At 37.1% G+C, this 18,486-nt stretch overlaps 1 protein-coding gene across 1 annotated transcript in view; it reads right to left on the bottom strand.

Annotated features, from left to right (window-relative positions):
* The window catches only part of LOC103262333 (PH and SEC7 domain-containing protein 3), a 268,506-nt gene that overhangs the window by 96,244 nt on the left and 153,776 nt on the right, over nucleotides 1-18,486 (bottom strand). Inside the window, exon 8 of the mRNA XM_008059950.2 lies at nucleotides 7,562-7,755. Coding sequence (XP_008058141.1) covers nucleotides 7,562-7,755 — 194 coding nt within the window. The remainder of the gene's footprint in view (nucleotides 1-7,561; nucleotides 7,756-18,486) is intronic.

The following is an 18,486-nucleotide window of genomic DNA, read 5'->3' as shown; positions in this document are numbered from 1 at the left end:
TGAGCCACCAAGCCCGGAGATTTTTAAATCTTTTAAATTAACTGTTCCATCACTCAGGCCGGGACTGGAGAGCAGTGGCATGATCACAGTTCACTGTAGACTTGAACTCCTAGGTTCAAACAAATCTCCTACCTCAGCCTGCTGAGTAGCTGGACTACAGGTGCACACCAATCATACCTGGCGAACTTTTTAATTTTTTTTTGTTTTTGGTAGAGGCAGGGGTGTAGTTATGCTTATCAGGCTAGTCTTGAACTCCTAACTTCAAGTGATCCTCCAGCCTTCTTCCAAAGTGCTGGGATTGTAAGAGTGAGCCACTGTACCTGGCCAAGTCTTTACTTTTAATGAAAGTGTATTTATCAATATTTTTACTGCTTTTGTAACTCTTAAGAATTCTTTTGCTACCCAAAGGTCATAAAGTTATTACCCCACATTTTCTTCTAGAAACCTTAAAAATTTGTTCCTCAAATTTTTACCTTTAATCTATCTGTAACTATGTGTAGGAAATATACACACACCTCTCAGTACCAATTATGGAAGCATTTTGCTTCCTAATTATCTGTTACTTGCTATATCATGTATCAAGTTTTCATAATCACCAGAGACTACTACTTCAGGATTCTCTTTTCCATTCTGTTGTTCCATCTGCCTCTGTCTTGTTATCTTGGAAAATGTCATCCTGGCCCTGACTGTACTTCTCCTCAATTATTGTGTGAGGAGGCCAAGTATGAGGCTGAGGGAGCTGTGGAAACCATGGTCATGCAGAAGATGACTAATTAAATTCATGTAATTCAATTTTTGAAAAGCACTGTGTTGGTCAAGTAAAATAAACGTTCAGGTCTCACTGCCCCTAGTTTGAGACCTGTAGTCTTCTAAATACATATTACACAGTGATAGACTGTCCCAAACACACAAAAAGTACAGAAATTAAATGTTTTCTAAACTCATTTTCTCATGGGAATTGCTTTTAGCAATACGCTACAATTAGTTTGGTACAATCAGATTTTTTTTTCCATCAGCTATGCTATTATTCTATACTATACCCTTGGCTAAAGTGTTTAAAATAAATTTCCTCATTTATAAAGTGAAAATAATAATATCTGCTTCATAGGACAAACATCAAATGCATTAATGCATTAAATGCTTGTGATAAAGGTCTAATATTGAGTAATCATTTAATTACCACTATTATGATCATTTAGAACATTCATATTTGGGTACATTGTTCCAGTCACTTTCTTGATTTCCACAAGTATCCTGCATTAGGTTGATAACACTAAAAGCTTATGCTGAGTTTTGTTTTTCATCCTACCTGATATAGTCCAGAAGATACATTTTGTTTCCAAATTTGACTTTTCAAAGCTTTCCTTTAATGTCAAATTTAATGGGTCTGGTAAACACATATACTTCTAAGAGAGATACAACATTTGCTTTTAATCATAATTTGTCTCCTGGAGGTAAAATTTTTGAACTGAGCATATCTATGAAAGGCAAAAAAATGAGAAAAAAAATCTCTAAGGTTTAAGAAATGTTTACATGAACAATTATGAATACAATCTGACAAACTAAATATTCAGTTAATTAAAACAATAAGACAGTAATTCTTGTGTTGAATAAATGGTCCCTTTGAGACAAGTTAATTGGTGTTTCATGAGAAAATAATTTCTCCATAGAGCTTTGACCCAAATCTTCACTTATTACAAACTTTTAGTCACCCTGCTACCAGAGCACCTGGCCATGATTACATATATGTACAAATGTACTATGGGTCTAGTTATATGTACATACTTAATCTACAGACTTAGCAGAAAAAATAGGCCCAAAAGGTATGATCATACAGGTTTCTCAAAATTATTTGGAGCTCCTACTCTAGAAAAGCTCCACTGTTCTTTGGTTTTCCTAATGTACTGGAAATAAAAAACATATTTCATAGCACATTACATGAGTACTTACTATAAACATCTCTCAAATTTGCTTATAGTGACTATCTCTCAAAAGAGAAAGGCAAAAACATCCACAAACAGTTCAGACATTTTGGTGCATTTTCAAGGAGGAGCAATCACCTAACACTTGGATTGTCCAGTTTAACCAAATAAGATTGAAAGTCCAACAAATGGAGTGGGCAGGAAAGGTTAGATGGGAAGGAAACAAAGCCCTTTCTGCATCTCCAAATACACATCTAAACAGTTAGCTTGTACCTAAATGCTTGGAATTCTCAATTACTTTCATAGCTCAGCAAATATTAGATCTTGAAATCTGAGGCAACTAGAAAGACATTTCTTAACAAAAGGGATCATTAATCAGTTTAGTTCTAGTTATGCTCATGAAAGATAAACTGCTATACTATAATAACAATGTTAAAAAGGTGGTCAAGGTCAATATACATATATAAAATAAAGGTTTTTAGACATTTCACAATAGGCAACAGTGGACTGTGATTCCAAAGGGAAAGGAATAAATGAGGTAAAGCTTAACTGCAGTTTCCAAGTCCCAGTAGTGAAAGAAGGTACTAAACAAAGCTTGGATGTTATGCTGACTTGAGACAATAAAAAAGGGATTTAGTGAGGCTGACAAGGGCTAGACTTTGCAAAGTAAAAGAGAGGGGAGAATTGCACAAAGAAATAGCTCTGAAGATCTGCATATAAGTCCCCTGATCTTGGTGGCAGCATCAATCTTAGCAAAAGTGAAAGGAAATAACCCAAGGCATGGGAAAGAGCCACCAAAAAGTAGTGGAATGAACAATTTCTAGAGCTCACACAGAGCTAAAAAAAGTTTGTGTTTTCATTAGTCAGAATAGATTGGTTTTGTAATACACAGGGCATTGGATAGAGACTGAAGAGGAATAAGAATGTCTTATCAGTAGAACAAAATAAGTCCCAGAATAAAGGCTGCTCTGAATCCACCATAACAAAGGATAAAGGCAAGCCTCTAAAGAACTCTGTTAATTTATAATTTATTTATCTGTACACCAGAAGAACAGCCAACAATTTTTAAAGAAATACAACAAGAAACAGCACCTCTAAAATAGAAAATGCACAGTTTGGCATTCAAATAAAAATTAGTAGGAATGCAAAGAAAAAGGAAAATATGCCTATAGTCACTAGAAAAATTAATCAATGTAATAGTTCCAGAAATGATGGAAAGGAAAGAATTCAAAGAGAAGAACCTTAAAACAGTAATTATAAATCAAATAAACATACTCAAGGAGTTGAAGAAAAACGTCAACCTGATAAGGAGAGAAATGGAGGATATAAACAGACCCAAGTTGAATTCCAAAGATAAAAACACTCTTTATTAAATAAAAAATACTGTAGCAAGGAATAAGAATTACCAAAATAAAGTACTGAAAGGACAAAAAAAAAAAAATAACTGAAAAGCATTGAACAGAGCCTCAGTAAATCTTGAGGATAGCATCGAGCTATCTAATATACAGGAACTTAATTCTGGAAGGGTGGGTACTATAAAAAACAATGGCTGAAATTTTTCCAAAATGGGTGAAAAATATAAACCTATGAATCCAAGAACCTCAACAAACAACAAACAAAGAAAACATAAATGAAACCACACTAAGATATCTCATAATAAAATTGCTGAAGACAAGAGATAAAAAGTAAAATCTTGAAAGCATCCAGAACGGGGGGGGAAAAATCCACCTTAGGTACAGAGAACGACAGCAGAACTTTTTGTGTGAAATCCTACAGGGCAGGGAACAACAAAACATCACACTTAAAGAACTGAAAGAAAGAAAATCACCAATGAATTCTCTATCTAGTGAACATAAATTCCTAAAATTAAGGTTACAAAAAGATGTTTTCCAGAATGATAAAACATAAGAAAATTTTTTACCGGCAAGTATGTGGGTAAAAGTAAAAAAAAAAAAGCTTTTGTTTAAAGCAAAACTATTAACTCTGTACTACTGTAAGTTTTATAACAATTTAAAATGTATGACAATAGCACAAAGGCTAGGAAGACAGGAAAGGAAACAACCTGTTATAAGGATCTCAAACTATACATGCAGTGGTACAGTTTGAAGGTAGACTGTGATGAGTTAAAGGGGTATACTGTAAACTCTGCAAAAAACACTAAAATGATTAAATACTGGTCAGCAAATAAGCCAATAGTGAAGAAAAATAGAACCACACACGCAACATAATTAATCCTAAACATGAAAGGAAAAGAAGAAAAAAGAACAGATGGGATAATAAAAAAAAATGTCAGGTGGCAAATTTAAAGTCCACTATATCAAACACTACTATCAATGTAAATAGTATAAACATTCTAATAGAGATTGTGATTTAGAATAAAAAGCAAGACTTTCTGATATTTTGAATAATAAAAAATTTTAAAGAAAAAATATAGATTAATAATGAAAAGCAAGGAAAAAAAATTTTGTATAACATGCAAAAAATAAAGAGAAAGTTGGAGTGGTTAAATTTATATTAGACACAGTAGACTTCGAAACAGGGAATGAAACCAGGGGTGAAGAAGCTCATTTCATAACGACAAAGAGGTCAGTTAATCAAGCGGATATAACACAGAGCTGGCAGGAATGCAAATAGTACAGAAAAGTTAAAAGTTTCTTACAAAGTTAAATACATACTTAGCATATGGCCCAACAATCTCACTCTCACTCCTAGGTAAATTTGTAAAAGAAAGAAAAACAGATTTTGAAAAACGAAAATGTGTACACGGTATGTGACCATAACAGCACCTTTATTTACAATAGCCCCAAACTGAAAACAACCCAAATGTCCAGCTGGTGAATAAAAAAACTGTAGGATATCCAAACAATGGAATACTTATTCAGCAATAAAAAGAGACAAAATTCACACAGCACACAACACTATAAATGAATCTGCAAATAATAATACTAAGTGAAAGAAGCCAGGTACAAAACAGTACCTTATGATTCAATTCATTGCAATTTTATTTATTTTTTATTTTTTATTTTTTTGAGTTGGAGTCTCACTCTGTCGCCCAGACTGGAATGCAGTGGCATGCTCCCAGCCACTGCAGCCTCAACCTGCTGGGCTCCAGTGATCCTTCTGGCTCAGCCTTCCAAGTAGCAGGAACTACAGGCGCGCGCTACCACGCCCAACTAATTTTTTGATTTATTGTAGAGATGAGGTCTTGCCAAATTGCCCAGGCGGGTCTCGAACCCACGGGCTCAGGCAATCCACTCACCTTATTGCCATTTTAGAAAAGGCAAAAGTATAGTGCCCAAGAGACAGGTAATTGTCTGTCATAAATCATCATAGGCTGGGAGTAAGGGGATAAGGAATTAACAACAAAAAGTACAGTGGAATTTTTTCAGGTAAATGTTATTTATCTTAATTGTGTTGATGGTTACACAACTGTATACATTTTTCAAAGCTCAAGCTATACAGTCTAACTTGGTGAATTTTAGTTAGAAATCGTACACTCTCTGTACTGGAAAGGTGAACTGCATGCCCACATTAAAGTGACTTGGAAACCATGGTAAACTGGAATGGGGACATAAAGGAAGAGCCTGAGTTATTAAGGAAGGCTGAAATCTCCAGGCTCTTCTCAATACCCCTTTCAAAAATGGAGGTGAAAATTCTTCCACGACAAAGCAACTGACAGGAATGAAACCTAGAGACTTAGGCCAGGTGACATTGTCTCATCTAGCTATATATTTTTTCCATCCGTATATATGAAGCAGGAGCAGAGACAGAAACAGAAGCAGAGTTAGGTTCCTTTGTAAAATCGGCAGAACTTCTAAAGTTGCTACAAAGACAAAAGTCCCATGACACTTAAAATTGCCTTAGCCAACCAAAAGTTCTCAAAATAGTTTACTTAGACTTTTAAAGGAGTTATACTGACAGAAAAATGTCTGAAAAGTGTCCGTGATGTCAACTGCTAAGCAATCCTCAGATTCATATGTGCTAAGGGAACTGAGCTGCCCGCAGGGGAATCCTCTCCAATAACACCTCAGAGGTGGGCCAGGCAAACAATGGACAAGGAAAATTTCATTAGTAGAAACTGGAGACACTCTGGAATAAGGTAACCAATTAAATCAATCCATTAGTAGGAAGTGAATTAATAGAAAAATGTGCCTATGTGTTAACTTTGCTACCCTTGTGCAGCAGGATGTAGTATATACTCTGAACCAGTGATAGCTGTCTTACTTCCTTTTTTGCCTTTCCTTGAACTGGCAGTTTGACTTGAAGTTATTCCTTTTTTTGTCTCTAGTTCTTTATATGAGACATGTCAGATCCAGTTGGCCCTGCCGATCTGTGGGTTCTATATCTGTGGATTCAACCAACTGCAGATTGAAAATACTGTATTCAAAAAAAGAACTGTGTCTGTACTGAACATACACAGACTTTTTTCTGTCATTATTCCCAAACAATACAATGTAACAACTATTTACATAGCATTTGCATAGTAATCAACATTATACATAATCTAGAGATAATTTAAAGTATATGGGAGGATGTGCATATGTTAAATGAAAATACTATACCTTTTTATATCAGGGACTTGAGCATCCTTGGATTTTGCTAAGTGCAGGAGATCCTGGAACCAATATCCCACAAATACTGAGGGACAACTGTATTTCTCTATTTTTATTTGGCCTACAGGCCGAAGTGACATCTATACCTGACTGAGGGGAATGGACACAACCAACGAATCTTAGCATTGGAGGCGGAAGCTGCTGCTGGACATGTCATGCTGCAAAGAGATGAGTACGTTTGTGGCTGTAAATGGAAAATTGCACTATGTTTGGCAAAAACATTGTTCAGTATGTGGAGAAGGATGTGTATGTCCAATGGGAACAAAGAAATGAATACCTATTGCTTTGTCTGCCAAGAAGAACTCTCTTTCTCTGAGACTGGTATCGCATTCTTTCTTTCCTCTTGTCATTACAAGCTAATGGTTGCTGTCAATCACAGTATTACATCCCCTCAGTCAGAAAAGTCAGAATCCTGTCCCAGATTACACTAGATTAGAGATTAGGGAAGGAGAGTCTTCTCTGGTGTCAAAATTAAACACATGATCTTAAGTGCTGTTAATAACCATGTATAAAGAGCCCTGTTTTCAAAGAATAATGCTGACATGAAAAATGATGCAGAGACAGAAATGGAGAGTGTGTCCTGATGGCATCCTTCACCTTCAGGGGTACTCCTTTCCTAAGACAGCTTAACTTGCTGTCACTTGTAACTGTATAAATCCTGACACAATGTTGTTAGATAAAATTAAGTAATCTAGTAAGCTAGCAGATAATGTACACAGGAAATATGGAGAAGACACTCCTAAAAAACTGGGAAATATTAAGAAACTTGCTTAGCTTTATAAGTCAGTGGCAAAGCCACTCTGGTGCAATGTGTTTCTTAACTCCAAGCTAATAGAATATGATAGCACATTAAGAAAAAGTACCCAGCCACAGATGGAAACAGTGGTACTATCCATCTCTTCACTCCACTGATAATTTTGAGCAAACATGTCACCTTATCATACCCTGTTCAACTATATCAAATTGTTATTTCACTCTAAAGACGACATAAATAAAACAGAAAATGATAAATAACACAATACTTACTCTTCTTTCCATCCATATCTGCATGAATTTTCCGAGCCAGGAATCCACTTTTGTACACAGAAGCATTTGGGTCATGAGGAATGTCCAAAAATGGGTTGGTAGTACTCCCGATACGACTGATGGTCTTTGGATGTGTTCCATTAGCCTTCTCATCAGTACCTTCTGAGGGAGATTTTTTTTTCTCTTCATCATCTCTAGAAGGGAGAAAACACAAAGACTGAGCCAAGCATGTACCACAATATTCAAAGAAAAAAGCTATGTAGTATATAAAACTACCTTGTAATCTAATGGCCTATTACTCTTAATAACCACCATGTTAATGTTACCATTTACATGTATTAAATGTCTTCTTTGCGACAGGTATCAATGATCATGACAATCTTGTAAGACTGATATTGGCATCCTCTATTACAGATAAATTTGGTGAGTATAAATATTCAAGGCCACAAATTAAAATAGGGCATGATTATAAAAACTCTAAGGCATCTGCTCTACTCTTTCCAACCATTACAATGCTTTCATGTTTGTCTTCTTTCAAACAAGTGGGAGTTTGTTGGCAGGGATCATAATTTTTGACTTATATATTTCTGCATGGCCTAAAATAGGGCTCGGTGTACAGAAAACAACAAATAGTAATGAATTGAGCCCAAAGAATAGCAGTGAACTGTATCTACCAAAGAACCAGGCTAATCCCTAATATCAAAACTTCAGTAAGGCTACCATGGATTAGGATGGGGGTGCCACACACAGTATTTTGGCATGTTATAGCTGCTACTTTCCCAAACACCAAAAAAGTGTGGTGCATCCCATCGGCTGCTGAAAATACCCCTAACTGCCCATCCTCCTTTTCTGAACTTTTCCTTCAGGCACAATAAATTTAAATCTGAGACATAATGTACATTAGATATGGAGGAGGCAGAAAGTGGATGGTCATATTCAGTTAATAAAGAGAGGAAGAAAAAGCAGAGGACAGTTAATAAGCTCTGAAGTTAATAAGCTGGAGAACAAGACACCATCATAAGACTGTCTTAGCTCAGCTGTTCTAATTTCCTCAGTAACCTCTAAGTTCATTGTTTATTAAACTTTGAATATTGAATCTTCGTATAAGAAACTCAACCAAAATCAACAAAATATATTTCAAAAAAATCACAAAATTATTATCAGTGTTTGATGATGATGGTGATAAAAGAAAAACAGTCTTTTTCTCCACTGGTATTTTATAAGTAATTGAGAGATATATGAAAATAAAACTAGACTCATAGAAATCAGTATTTTACTTTTATTTTGAAAGAATTTTAGACTTGCAAAGGTAGTACATAGAGTGCTTACATTTCCAGCTTCCCCTGACTTTAGCATCTTATATAACAATAGTAAAATTTTCAAAACCAAAAATTAACATAAGTTCAGTACTATGAATTAAACTCAGATTTTTATTTATTTATTTTTCTATTCCAGGATCCTACAGTGCATTTAGTGGTCATGTCTCCTCAGTCTCCTCCAGTCTGTAAGAGTTCTTCATTCTTTCTTGTCCTTTGAGACCTTGACACATTGAAGAGTACTGTTCAGTTATCTTATAGAAATATCCTCAATTTAAGCCTGTGTGATGTTTTCTCATGATTCAATTGAGGTTATGCATTTTTGGGAAAGGACAACACACAGGTGATACACCCATCTCAGTGTATCAGATCCAGGGGATACAGATTTTATTACTCATGATATTAACCATAATCATTGGGTTAAGGTAGTGTCTGACAGGTTTCTATACTATGAAGTTACATTTAACTTTATAGTGTTTGGGGGTGATATTTTTAAATTATGCAAATATCCTGTTTCTCCTTTACCTCTTTGCCCACTAACTTGAACATTCTACATTCATTAATTGAAATTCTTCTGTAAGTATGGACACATGGATATATGTTTTATTCTTTGGATTGTAATGAAAATACTATCACTAATTTGTTGCCTACATTTTCTAGCTTTGGCCATTGAGAATTCTAACCAGGTACAGTTCTATGTTTTTTGAACATGACTCAGCTTTTTCAGGTGCTACAAGATCCCTCCAAGCTGATCTTGAATTTTCCTTGTCCCAGTCCTGATATCAACCACTTCTCCCTGGTGCCCTACTTCTTTTGATTGGAGAATGGTATTTGGAAACCAATTCTAGGTGCTAGGTGCGCTCATTGCTTCAAGGTCCTATGAAAAGACAGAGCTAGAGAGATATAGTCACGTGCTGCATAACAGTGTTTTGGTCAACCACAGACAGCACTATAATGATGCAGAAACATTTTTATTGTCTAGTATTTAGTATACTATACTTTTCAGCATTAGAGTACTTTTACTTATAAAAAAACAAAAAGTTAAACAGCCTCAGGCAGGTCCTTCAGGAAGTTTTCTAGAAGAAGGCATTGTTTTTGTTTTGTTTTTTTGAGTTGTAGTCTCACTATGTCGCCCAGACTGGAATGCAGTGGCATGCTCCTGGCCACCGCAGCCTCGACCTGCTGGGCTCCGGCGATCTTTCCACCTCAGCCTTCCAAGTAGGTGGAACTACAAGCGCATGCTACCACGCCCAGCTAATTTTTTTGATTTATTTGAGATGAGGTCTCGCCAAGTTGCCCGGGCGGGTCTCGAACCCATGGGCTCAAGCAATCCACTCTCCTCAGCTTCCCAAAGCACGAGATTACAGGCTGAGCCATGGAGTCCGGCTGAAGAAGGCATTGTTAGCATAGGAGCTGACAGCTCCATATGTGCTATTGCCCATGAAAACCTTCCAGTGGGTTAAGATGTGGAGGTGGAAGAAGGTGATATTGAGGATATTGACCCTGTGTGGGCCCAGGCTAATGTATGTATTTGTGTCTTAGTTCTTAAACAAAAAAGTTTTTTAAAGGTAAAAGAATTAAATAAATAAAATTTTATTTTATTTTAAAGATGTGAGATACAATTCAGGGTTAAGTATACAAGTGGTCATTGTACAGGTAAAGTTTGGGCCTTCTCCCTTTGGTCCCCACTTCACTTGGCTTGTGGTCAGGTACCTTTACTGATGTTGCATGCCCCCACCTTCCCCTGGCAGTTTCTCACGACTGCCAATCCCTTTCTTATAGTATTATAATAAATGTTCAGGGTCCAATTATGAAAAAAAATTTAAGTAGAAAAAAAGCTTATAGAATAAGGACAGAAAGAAAGAAAATATTTTTGTACAGCAACGTGTGCTTTAGGCTAAGTGTTTTAATAGAAGAGTAGAAAAGTACAAAGAATTTAAAAGTTTATAAAATAAAAGTTATAGTAAGCTAAGACGAATTTATAATTTAAAAATCGTAAATAAATGCAGTGCAGCCTACGTGTACAGTGCTTATGAAGTCTACAGAAGTGTACAGCGATGTGCTAGGCCTGAACATCCACTCACTCACCACTCACTGACTCACCCAGAGCAATTTTCAGTCCTGCAAGTTCCAATCATGGTAAGTGCCCTAAACTGTACAATTTTTAATCTTGTATACATATTTGTTACTGTGCCTTTTCTATATTTAGACATATTTAGATACATAAAGACTATTGTCTTACACCTGCCTATAGAATTTAGTATAGTAACATGCTTTACAGGTTTATGGTCCAGGACCAACAGGCCAGACCATATAGCCTAGGTATATAGTAGCCCATACCACTTAGGTTTGCGTAGATACTCTACAGTGTTCACACAATGATCAAATCACCTAATGATACATTTCTCAGAACATATCACCATCATTAAGTAACATATGACTGGATATATAAGTATCGCCATGTGTAACACACATTTATATTTATTTGTGTGTCTGTCCATCCATCCCTATAAATTCATACTGACACTTCCAAATCCAAGCCAGTACAATGAGGTTCACTCCAGTAGTCTCTCTTTGCTTATTCATAGTTCTTCAACAGTGAGAAGCCTGGCTCTCATGACCTATAATATGTTTATTTGTCCAATCCTAGTAAAAGTATAAATTACTTGCAGAATTGTTAGCCCGTGCCTATGTGATTTATCTACAAGAGCCCAGGCCCAGTGTTTGTGTATAGTACTTCTGTCTTATAATATTCAGTCAAAACACTTTACCAAAGTTATTGGGTAAGCTCCAATTTTCTTTACCATCTTAACAATGATTATGTGAAAAACAAACTCCTTTGTTATAGGCTGAATTCCATCTTGCATTTCCCATATCCTGACTGATTTTTTAAAAATACAGTGAGTTCCCTACATATGAACCTTCAAAGATGTGAACTTTCAAAGATGTGAATGTGTCTTTGCATGCCCAATCACATAAGTTAATTCACATGTCTGGTATACATTGTCATGTGAGGGCATCCTCTACAAGTGGTTGTGCTTTTGTGTACTTTACTGTACAGTACTGTATAGAGTATAGTAGTACAGCATCTTTATTTCAAGTCCAGGATTCCATAAAAGCAGCAGTGATGTAGCTGGTACTGTATAGCAAATTGTGTTAGTTGGGAACCAAGGCTAACTTTGTTGGACTTACAAACAAATTGGACTTACAAATGGCTCTCGGAATGGAACTCATTCATATGTAGGGGACTTACTATAAGCATTTTGAAAAAAGCAACCATTGTGATGTGCAGTTTTAAGGATTTAGATAATGTACAGAGTCATATATCTACTACAATATAAAACAAAACAGTCCTATCACCCCCATAACTCCCCCGTGTTGCTCTCTTACTTAACTCTTCTCAACCAATCCCTGGCAACTGTCTTCCATTTTGATAGTTTTGCCTTTTCTAGAATGGTATATCAAATAGTTTTTTTCACTTGGCAAAATGCATTCAAGATTCATCCAAACTGTTATATGAATCATTTGTTTGTTCCTGCTATTGCAGAATACTATTTTCATTTTTATGGTTATATCGGTTTTTCTACTGAAAGACATCAAGGGTTGTTTATAATTTCGGTATTTTATTTCTATTATGAAAAATTATTTGTGACTGTGACCAACACTATGATAATATAAAAATACAATACTATCAGTCACTCATAGATTAGAGCCAATTAAGGTTTCTACCCTTCAAATAGATTATTATATTATCATCACTAAGATTCAGTACTGTAATAGCCTATAGCTAACATCATACTCAACAGTGAAAGGCTGAATGCTTTTCCTCTAAGACCAGGGAAATGCACTCTCTCGCCACCTCTGTTCAACATAGTTCTGAAACTTCTAGCCAGAGCAATTAGGCAATAAGAAGAAAAAATAGGAAGAAGTAAAACTGTTTGTTGTTGACATGATCTTATTTTTGAAAACTCTAAGGACGCCCCCAAACATGTTAGAACTGATAAACAAACTCTGTAAAGTTTCAGATGACAAAATCAACATACAAAAACAAGTAGCACTGTTATATGCTAATAACAAACCCTTCAAAAAAAATTAAGAAAACAATCCCATTTACAACAGCATTAAAACAACATGTAGGAAATAAAGGGAGTAAAGATCTGTATATTGAAAGCTATAACACGTTGACAAAAGAAATTGGAATAGACACAAATAAATGGAAAGATATTCCATGTTCACGAACTAGAAGAATTAATATTGCTAAAATATTCATAACTACTTAAAGTGATCCTAAGATTCAATGTACTTCCTAGCAAATTTCCAATGTCATTTTTCAATGAGATAGAAAAAACAATATTAAAATTTGTATGGAACCAAAAAAGTAGCCAAAGTAATCTTGAGCAAAAGCAACAAAGCTGGAGACATCACACTTCCCAACTATAAAATGTATCATAAAGCTGTTGTAATCAAAACTGGCAAGAAAATGGAAAGTCCAGAAATAAACACAACTAACTTAAGGTCAACTGATTTTTGACACAGGTGCCGAGAACAATAGGGAAAACCATAGGAAAAGGACAGTCTCAGGTGCCACGGCTTCTGTGGCTAGTCTAAGTCTGAGATCTCAACTATGCCACTGTTCCCTGTCAGATCTCTGTGTCAGGCAAAGCAGAAAGCAGTCACTTGGGCAACCCACAGACAGTACAGGTTCCACTGTCCCTTCCATTCCAAGGGAGAGAAGCAGGAATTAGGCTGCTTCCTCTGAAGAAGCAGTTGGGTAGGGGCAAGTACAATGGCTATGACTTTACCGACTGGGTTGAATGCAGTTTTTTCCTGATTGTGAGCCCACCGGATTGCTGTAGATCTTTTACTGGTTTTCGGAGCTCATATAATGTTATTTTAGTCAGTCTTAGTTGTTTATTCAATGTTCCATGGGAGAACAGGGCTGGAACTGCCTAGTCCGTTATTGTGCTCCACTTCCCTTTCATTGCTTGTCTTTCTCAGTGTTTTGGGTTGAACTGAATCTCCTTAAATAAGGTACTAAAGACCTAAATTCCCAGTAACTGAATGTGACCTTACTTGGAAATAAGATCAAGTTATAGTGAGGACATTAGAGTAGATCCTAATCCAATATAATGGATATCCTTGTTAAAGGGATACATTTGGAGAGATAGACACATGTAGACGAAAGAACTGTGAAGTGACTAGAAGCTAGGAGACAGGCATGGAAGACAATCTTCCTCAAAGCCCTCAGTAGAAATCATTCCTGTTGACACCTTGATTTTCGCCTTGTAGTCTCCAGAACTGTGAGACAATAAATTTGTGCTTTTTAAGCTACTCAGTTTGTGGCATTTTATTACAACAGCCAGAGGAAACGAATATACGTCAACGCCGCCTCCACACTGCTTCTGATTAATTTGATCACTTTTGCAGACAGAAGTCTGCCCTAGAGAAGAAAAAGCAAGACACTGGGTCTGAGTACTTGCTCTTCCACAAACTCCCCTGTGACCTTGGGTAAACTACAGCATCGCTCCAGGTCTCAGGGCTCTCACATGCAAAATCTGAGACTTGCACTAAGTCAGTAAATACAGCCATGCAAAGCCTGTCCAGGAAGTGGGAGCCAGGATGAGCAGAAAAGTCTGTGGAACCCATTCATGTGCAACAAAACAACTCTTGGGAACACAGAAACACACTGTGGTCTTGAATTCATTCTAGTTCCAGTATTCCACAATTGTGAGACTCTGTAGATACATATCAAGACCTAAACACAAGAAAAGATCAGACGATTCCATGTGTCTCCATAGCAGTTGACCCTAAATGGAAACCTACACTGCCAAGTGCAGGCCAAAGCCTACCCAATAGCCTCTCCCCTTTGATAGAGGACATGTACCCCCAGTCTTACCATGCAAGTCCTCCACAGCAACAGAGTGCTTTGTTAAGACTGGATGGAAGGCTGGAAAAAACACTCCTGGTTCTTCTCCTCCAGCCAGAACACTAAAGAAGGGAAGGGGGTATGATCGGGCACCAAACTCCACCTGGAGCCTGCAATCATGATCATCCTAAATTTCACGACCAGTCTAAAAGCTGGATGTTATCACCTCAGTGAAAAACCCAAGGTCCAGACCAGTAAGAGACTCTCCATAAAGGAAGGAACCAGGGTAAGTGATCACCTTACAGGACTCTTAAAGGACTGATTCAAAAATTTTGAAAGGCATTGCATCATCCACGGTATGGCCGTGAAACACAGCAGGCAGCAGGAGGCCCAGCCCCTACTCTCCTCCAGGAAGAAAATGCCTGGAAATTGCTATCCCTCAAGGTCAGTGCCAGCTGGATAGTAGGTAGTGATCAGAAGCTTTTAATTGCTAGACAGTGTGTTAGGTACCGATGAATCACAATGATTAAGACCTCCTGAGGGACTCATAATACAGTAGGGGAAGGACACACAAAATTATGAGTAATGCATTTTTAATACAATGTTATAATAAATGCCTAAATAGAGTTATATACAAATCAGTGTAGAATCAGAGAGGAAGGAAGAGTCCATATCAAATATGCTACATTAAAAACAATGAATCTTTGTTGAGTGATAGAAACGGGGTGGATAGACTGTAGTGGGTGTTATAAAACTCTGTGAAGTTTTAAGACACCATGGAACTGTACACTTAGACGGGCTTATGTTATGGCATATAAATCGTAATTCAATAAAGCAGTTAAAAAATAAATGTGGTAGGTTAATGTACGAGCAGAATGCTAAGGTGGATATCATCTCAATATTGTGATCAGATGATTGTTGGAAAATAAAGTGAAGATTAAACTTATAAAGAACATGCTGACTTATCATGGAGTTTCTATTATACCACATCATATTAAGCCATGAGGCAGGATAAGTTTAAAATGGATCCGTCTTTGTCACTGACCAAAAATTTTTTTAAAAGCATGTAGTTAAATTTTAACATTTCACTGAAATTGTGAATTATATTTTACTTTCTAAAAATGTCTTATTTTGACAAAGGCATCTTAAATGTAAAAAATGAGACTGCTTTTATTAAAAATGTTAGACTCTATCACTAGCCCTTTAATACCAAGAAAAATGCTGCCAGATATGAGAAATGTAGGCTGGTAACTTGGCTTTCTAAATAAAGGATCTGACCATATGTACAAGGACTGTAGTATGCCTTCCAAACAAAGATAAACTTAACCAGTATTTTATTGGTGTTTTTTTAAAGGTTTTGAAAACACACTGGGGTCAAGTCAGATGTTAGGTGTTTCCAAAAGATCTACTGGAAAATTTCTAATGGGTAACTAAAAGTAACTTTCTTCAGTATTATTTTCTCACTTTCTAAAAATGTTTGTATATGTGTTTATTGTAATGCGCAAATACACAAATGCTTGATGAAATGGTCAAGAAACTATATTAGTTGTGTACATATTACAAACTACTTAGAAATTATATTTATTATATCTCTTCTTGTATCATTGCTTATCAAATATATGGTACAAGGTTTAGCAACTGATACAGATAATATTAAATTCTATGTGTTCAGCCTATTAGAAGAAATATTTTCTTTGTACCCTAGTCTCCATAATTCTTTGCACCTCAGTGATTATAAAATTGCTTTAGAACAAGTAGGCTACTAACATTATCATCATATTCCATCTGCTCACCAACCTGTCTGCTCTGCATATTCACAAATTGAAGATAATGAGAAATAAAGATTATTATTAATAAAGGACATCTCCTTTTATCATCATCTTTAGGAATATTAAAACTATTTTCACAATAAAAATCCTAATTCTCAGTATTGGTCTCAATCTCATTATCAAGAGAGATGCCACTTACACTTAAAGCAAACAACTCTGTCAGTTTTTTAAATACAAATTTCTCCTTTTAAAACTAAGAACTAGCCGGGCTCGGTGGCTCAGCTTGTAATCCCGCGCCTTTGGGAGGCTGAAGTGAGAGGATTGCCTGAGCCTGTGGGTTCGAGACCCGCCTGGGAGGCAAGACTTCATCTCTACAGTAAATCAAAAAATCAGCCGGGCGTGGTAGCGCATGCTTGTAATTCCAGCTACTTGGAAGGCTGAGGCGGAAGGATCGCCGGAGCCCAGCAGGTTGAGGCTGCGGTGGCCAGGAGCGGCCACTGCACTCCAGTCTGGGTGACAGAGTGAGACTCCAACTCAAAAAAAACCAACCAACCAACCAAACAAACAAACAAAAAACAACTAAGAACTGGGTGGCAAATCTTTCCAGTTTCCTACATACCTGATTTCAGCCTACCTGAGAGCTATGAGAAAAACAAATACTTAAATGTTAAGTGTGAGCTAAGATTAAATGTTAAGTATGAGCTATGTGATTCAGGATCTTAATAAAAATTACATTTCAGAGCTACATGAAGAGCTTTCCTAGTCCATTTTGTGTTGCTCTAACAGAATTCTACAGACTAAGTTGTAATAAACAGAGATTTATTTCTTATAATTCTGCTGGCTAGAAAGTCTGAGTTAAAGGCCCTCAATCTGAGGAGGGACTGCTTGCTGCATCACCCATGGTGTAAGGACAAGACGTGTGAAAGAGCAAGAGAGGTGTGAATTTGAAAAAAGAAACCTACTCCTGCAACAACATTAATCCATAATGAGGACAATGCCTAATCACCTCTTATGAAGCTCTACCTCCTAATACTTTTGCTTTGAAAATAAAGTCTCTAACACATGGGGGACACACGAAAATCTCCCAAAATTCTGTCCTTGGTCCCCCAAAGTATGTCCTTTTCACATTCAAAACACACTTATTTCATCCCAAGAGCCCCAAAGTCTTAGCTCCTTCTAGCACCAGCTCAAAAGTCTGAAGTCCAAAGTCTCACCTCAATCAAATATAGGCCAGATTCAAGGCATGATTCACCTGAGGCAAATTCTCCTCTAGCTCTGAGCCTGTGAAATCAAACAAGATAACCTCTTCCAAAATACTATGGTGACACAGGTATAGGATAGACATCCCCATTCCAAAAGGGAGAAATAGGCAAGAAGAAAGAAGTAACTGGTCCCAAGACTAAAATCCAACAGGGAAACAACATTAAGCCTTAAAACTGGAGAATAATCTCCTTTGACCCCATGTTCCAAATCTGCGCATACTGGGGTAAGGGCTGGGCCCCCAAGGTCTCTGGCAGCCAGTCCTTATTACTTTGCTAGGCTTAGATCACCTAGCAGCTCTAATGGTTGGAATACCATGCTTGCAACTCTCCAAAGCTGACGCTGTAAGTTGGTAGCACTACAGTTCTGGGCTCTGTGAGTGGCCTCACTCCTGGGGTTCCACTAGGCACTGCCCTAGTAGGAACACTCTGTGATGGCTTCACCCTATTTCCACTTGGCATTGCTGTAGAAGGGGCTCTTTGCAGTGGCTCAGCTCCAGCACAAAGTCTCTGCCTGGGCCACCAGGCTATCCATAACATGCCTTGAAATCTAGGTAAGCCGGGCTCAGTGGCTCAGCCTGTAATCCCACGCCTTTGGGAGGCTGAGGTGAGTGGATTGCCTGAGCCCGCGGGTTTGAGACCCGCCTGGGCAGCGAGACCTCATCTCTACAATAAATCAAAAATCAGCCAGGCGTGGTAGCACATGCCTGTAATT

Source organism: Carlito syrichta, unplaced genomic scaffold (genome assembly GCF_000164805.1).
Source record: "Carlito syrichta isolate Samal-C Ts95f unplaced genomic scaffold, Tarsius_syrichta-2.0.1 Scaffold304454, whole genome shotgun sequence".
NCBI lineage: Eukaryota > Metazoa > Chordata > Mammalia > Primates > Tarsiidae > Carlito > Carlito syrichta.
The sequence above is the reverse complement of the archived record's forward strand: the minus strand, read 5'-3'. Positions and strand labels throughout refer to the sequence as shown.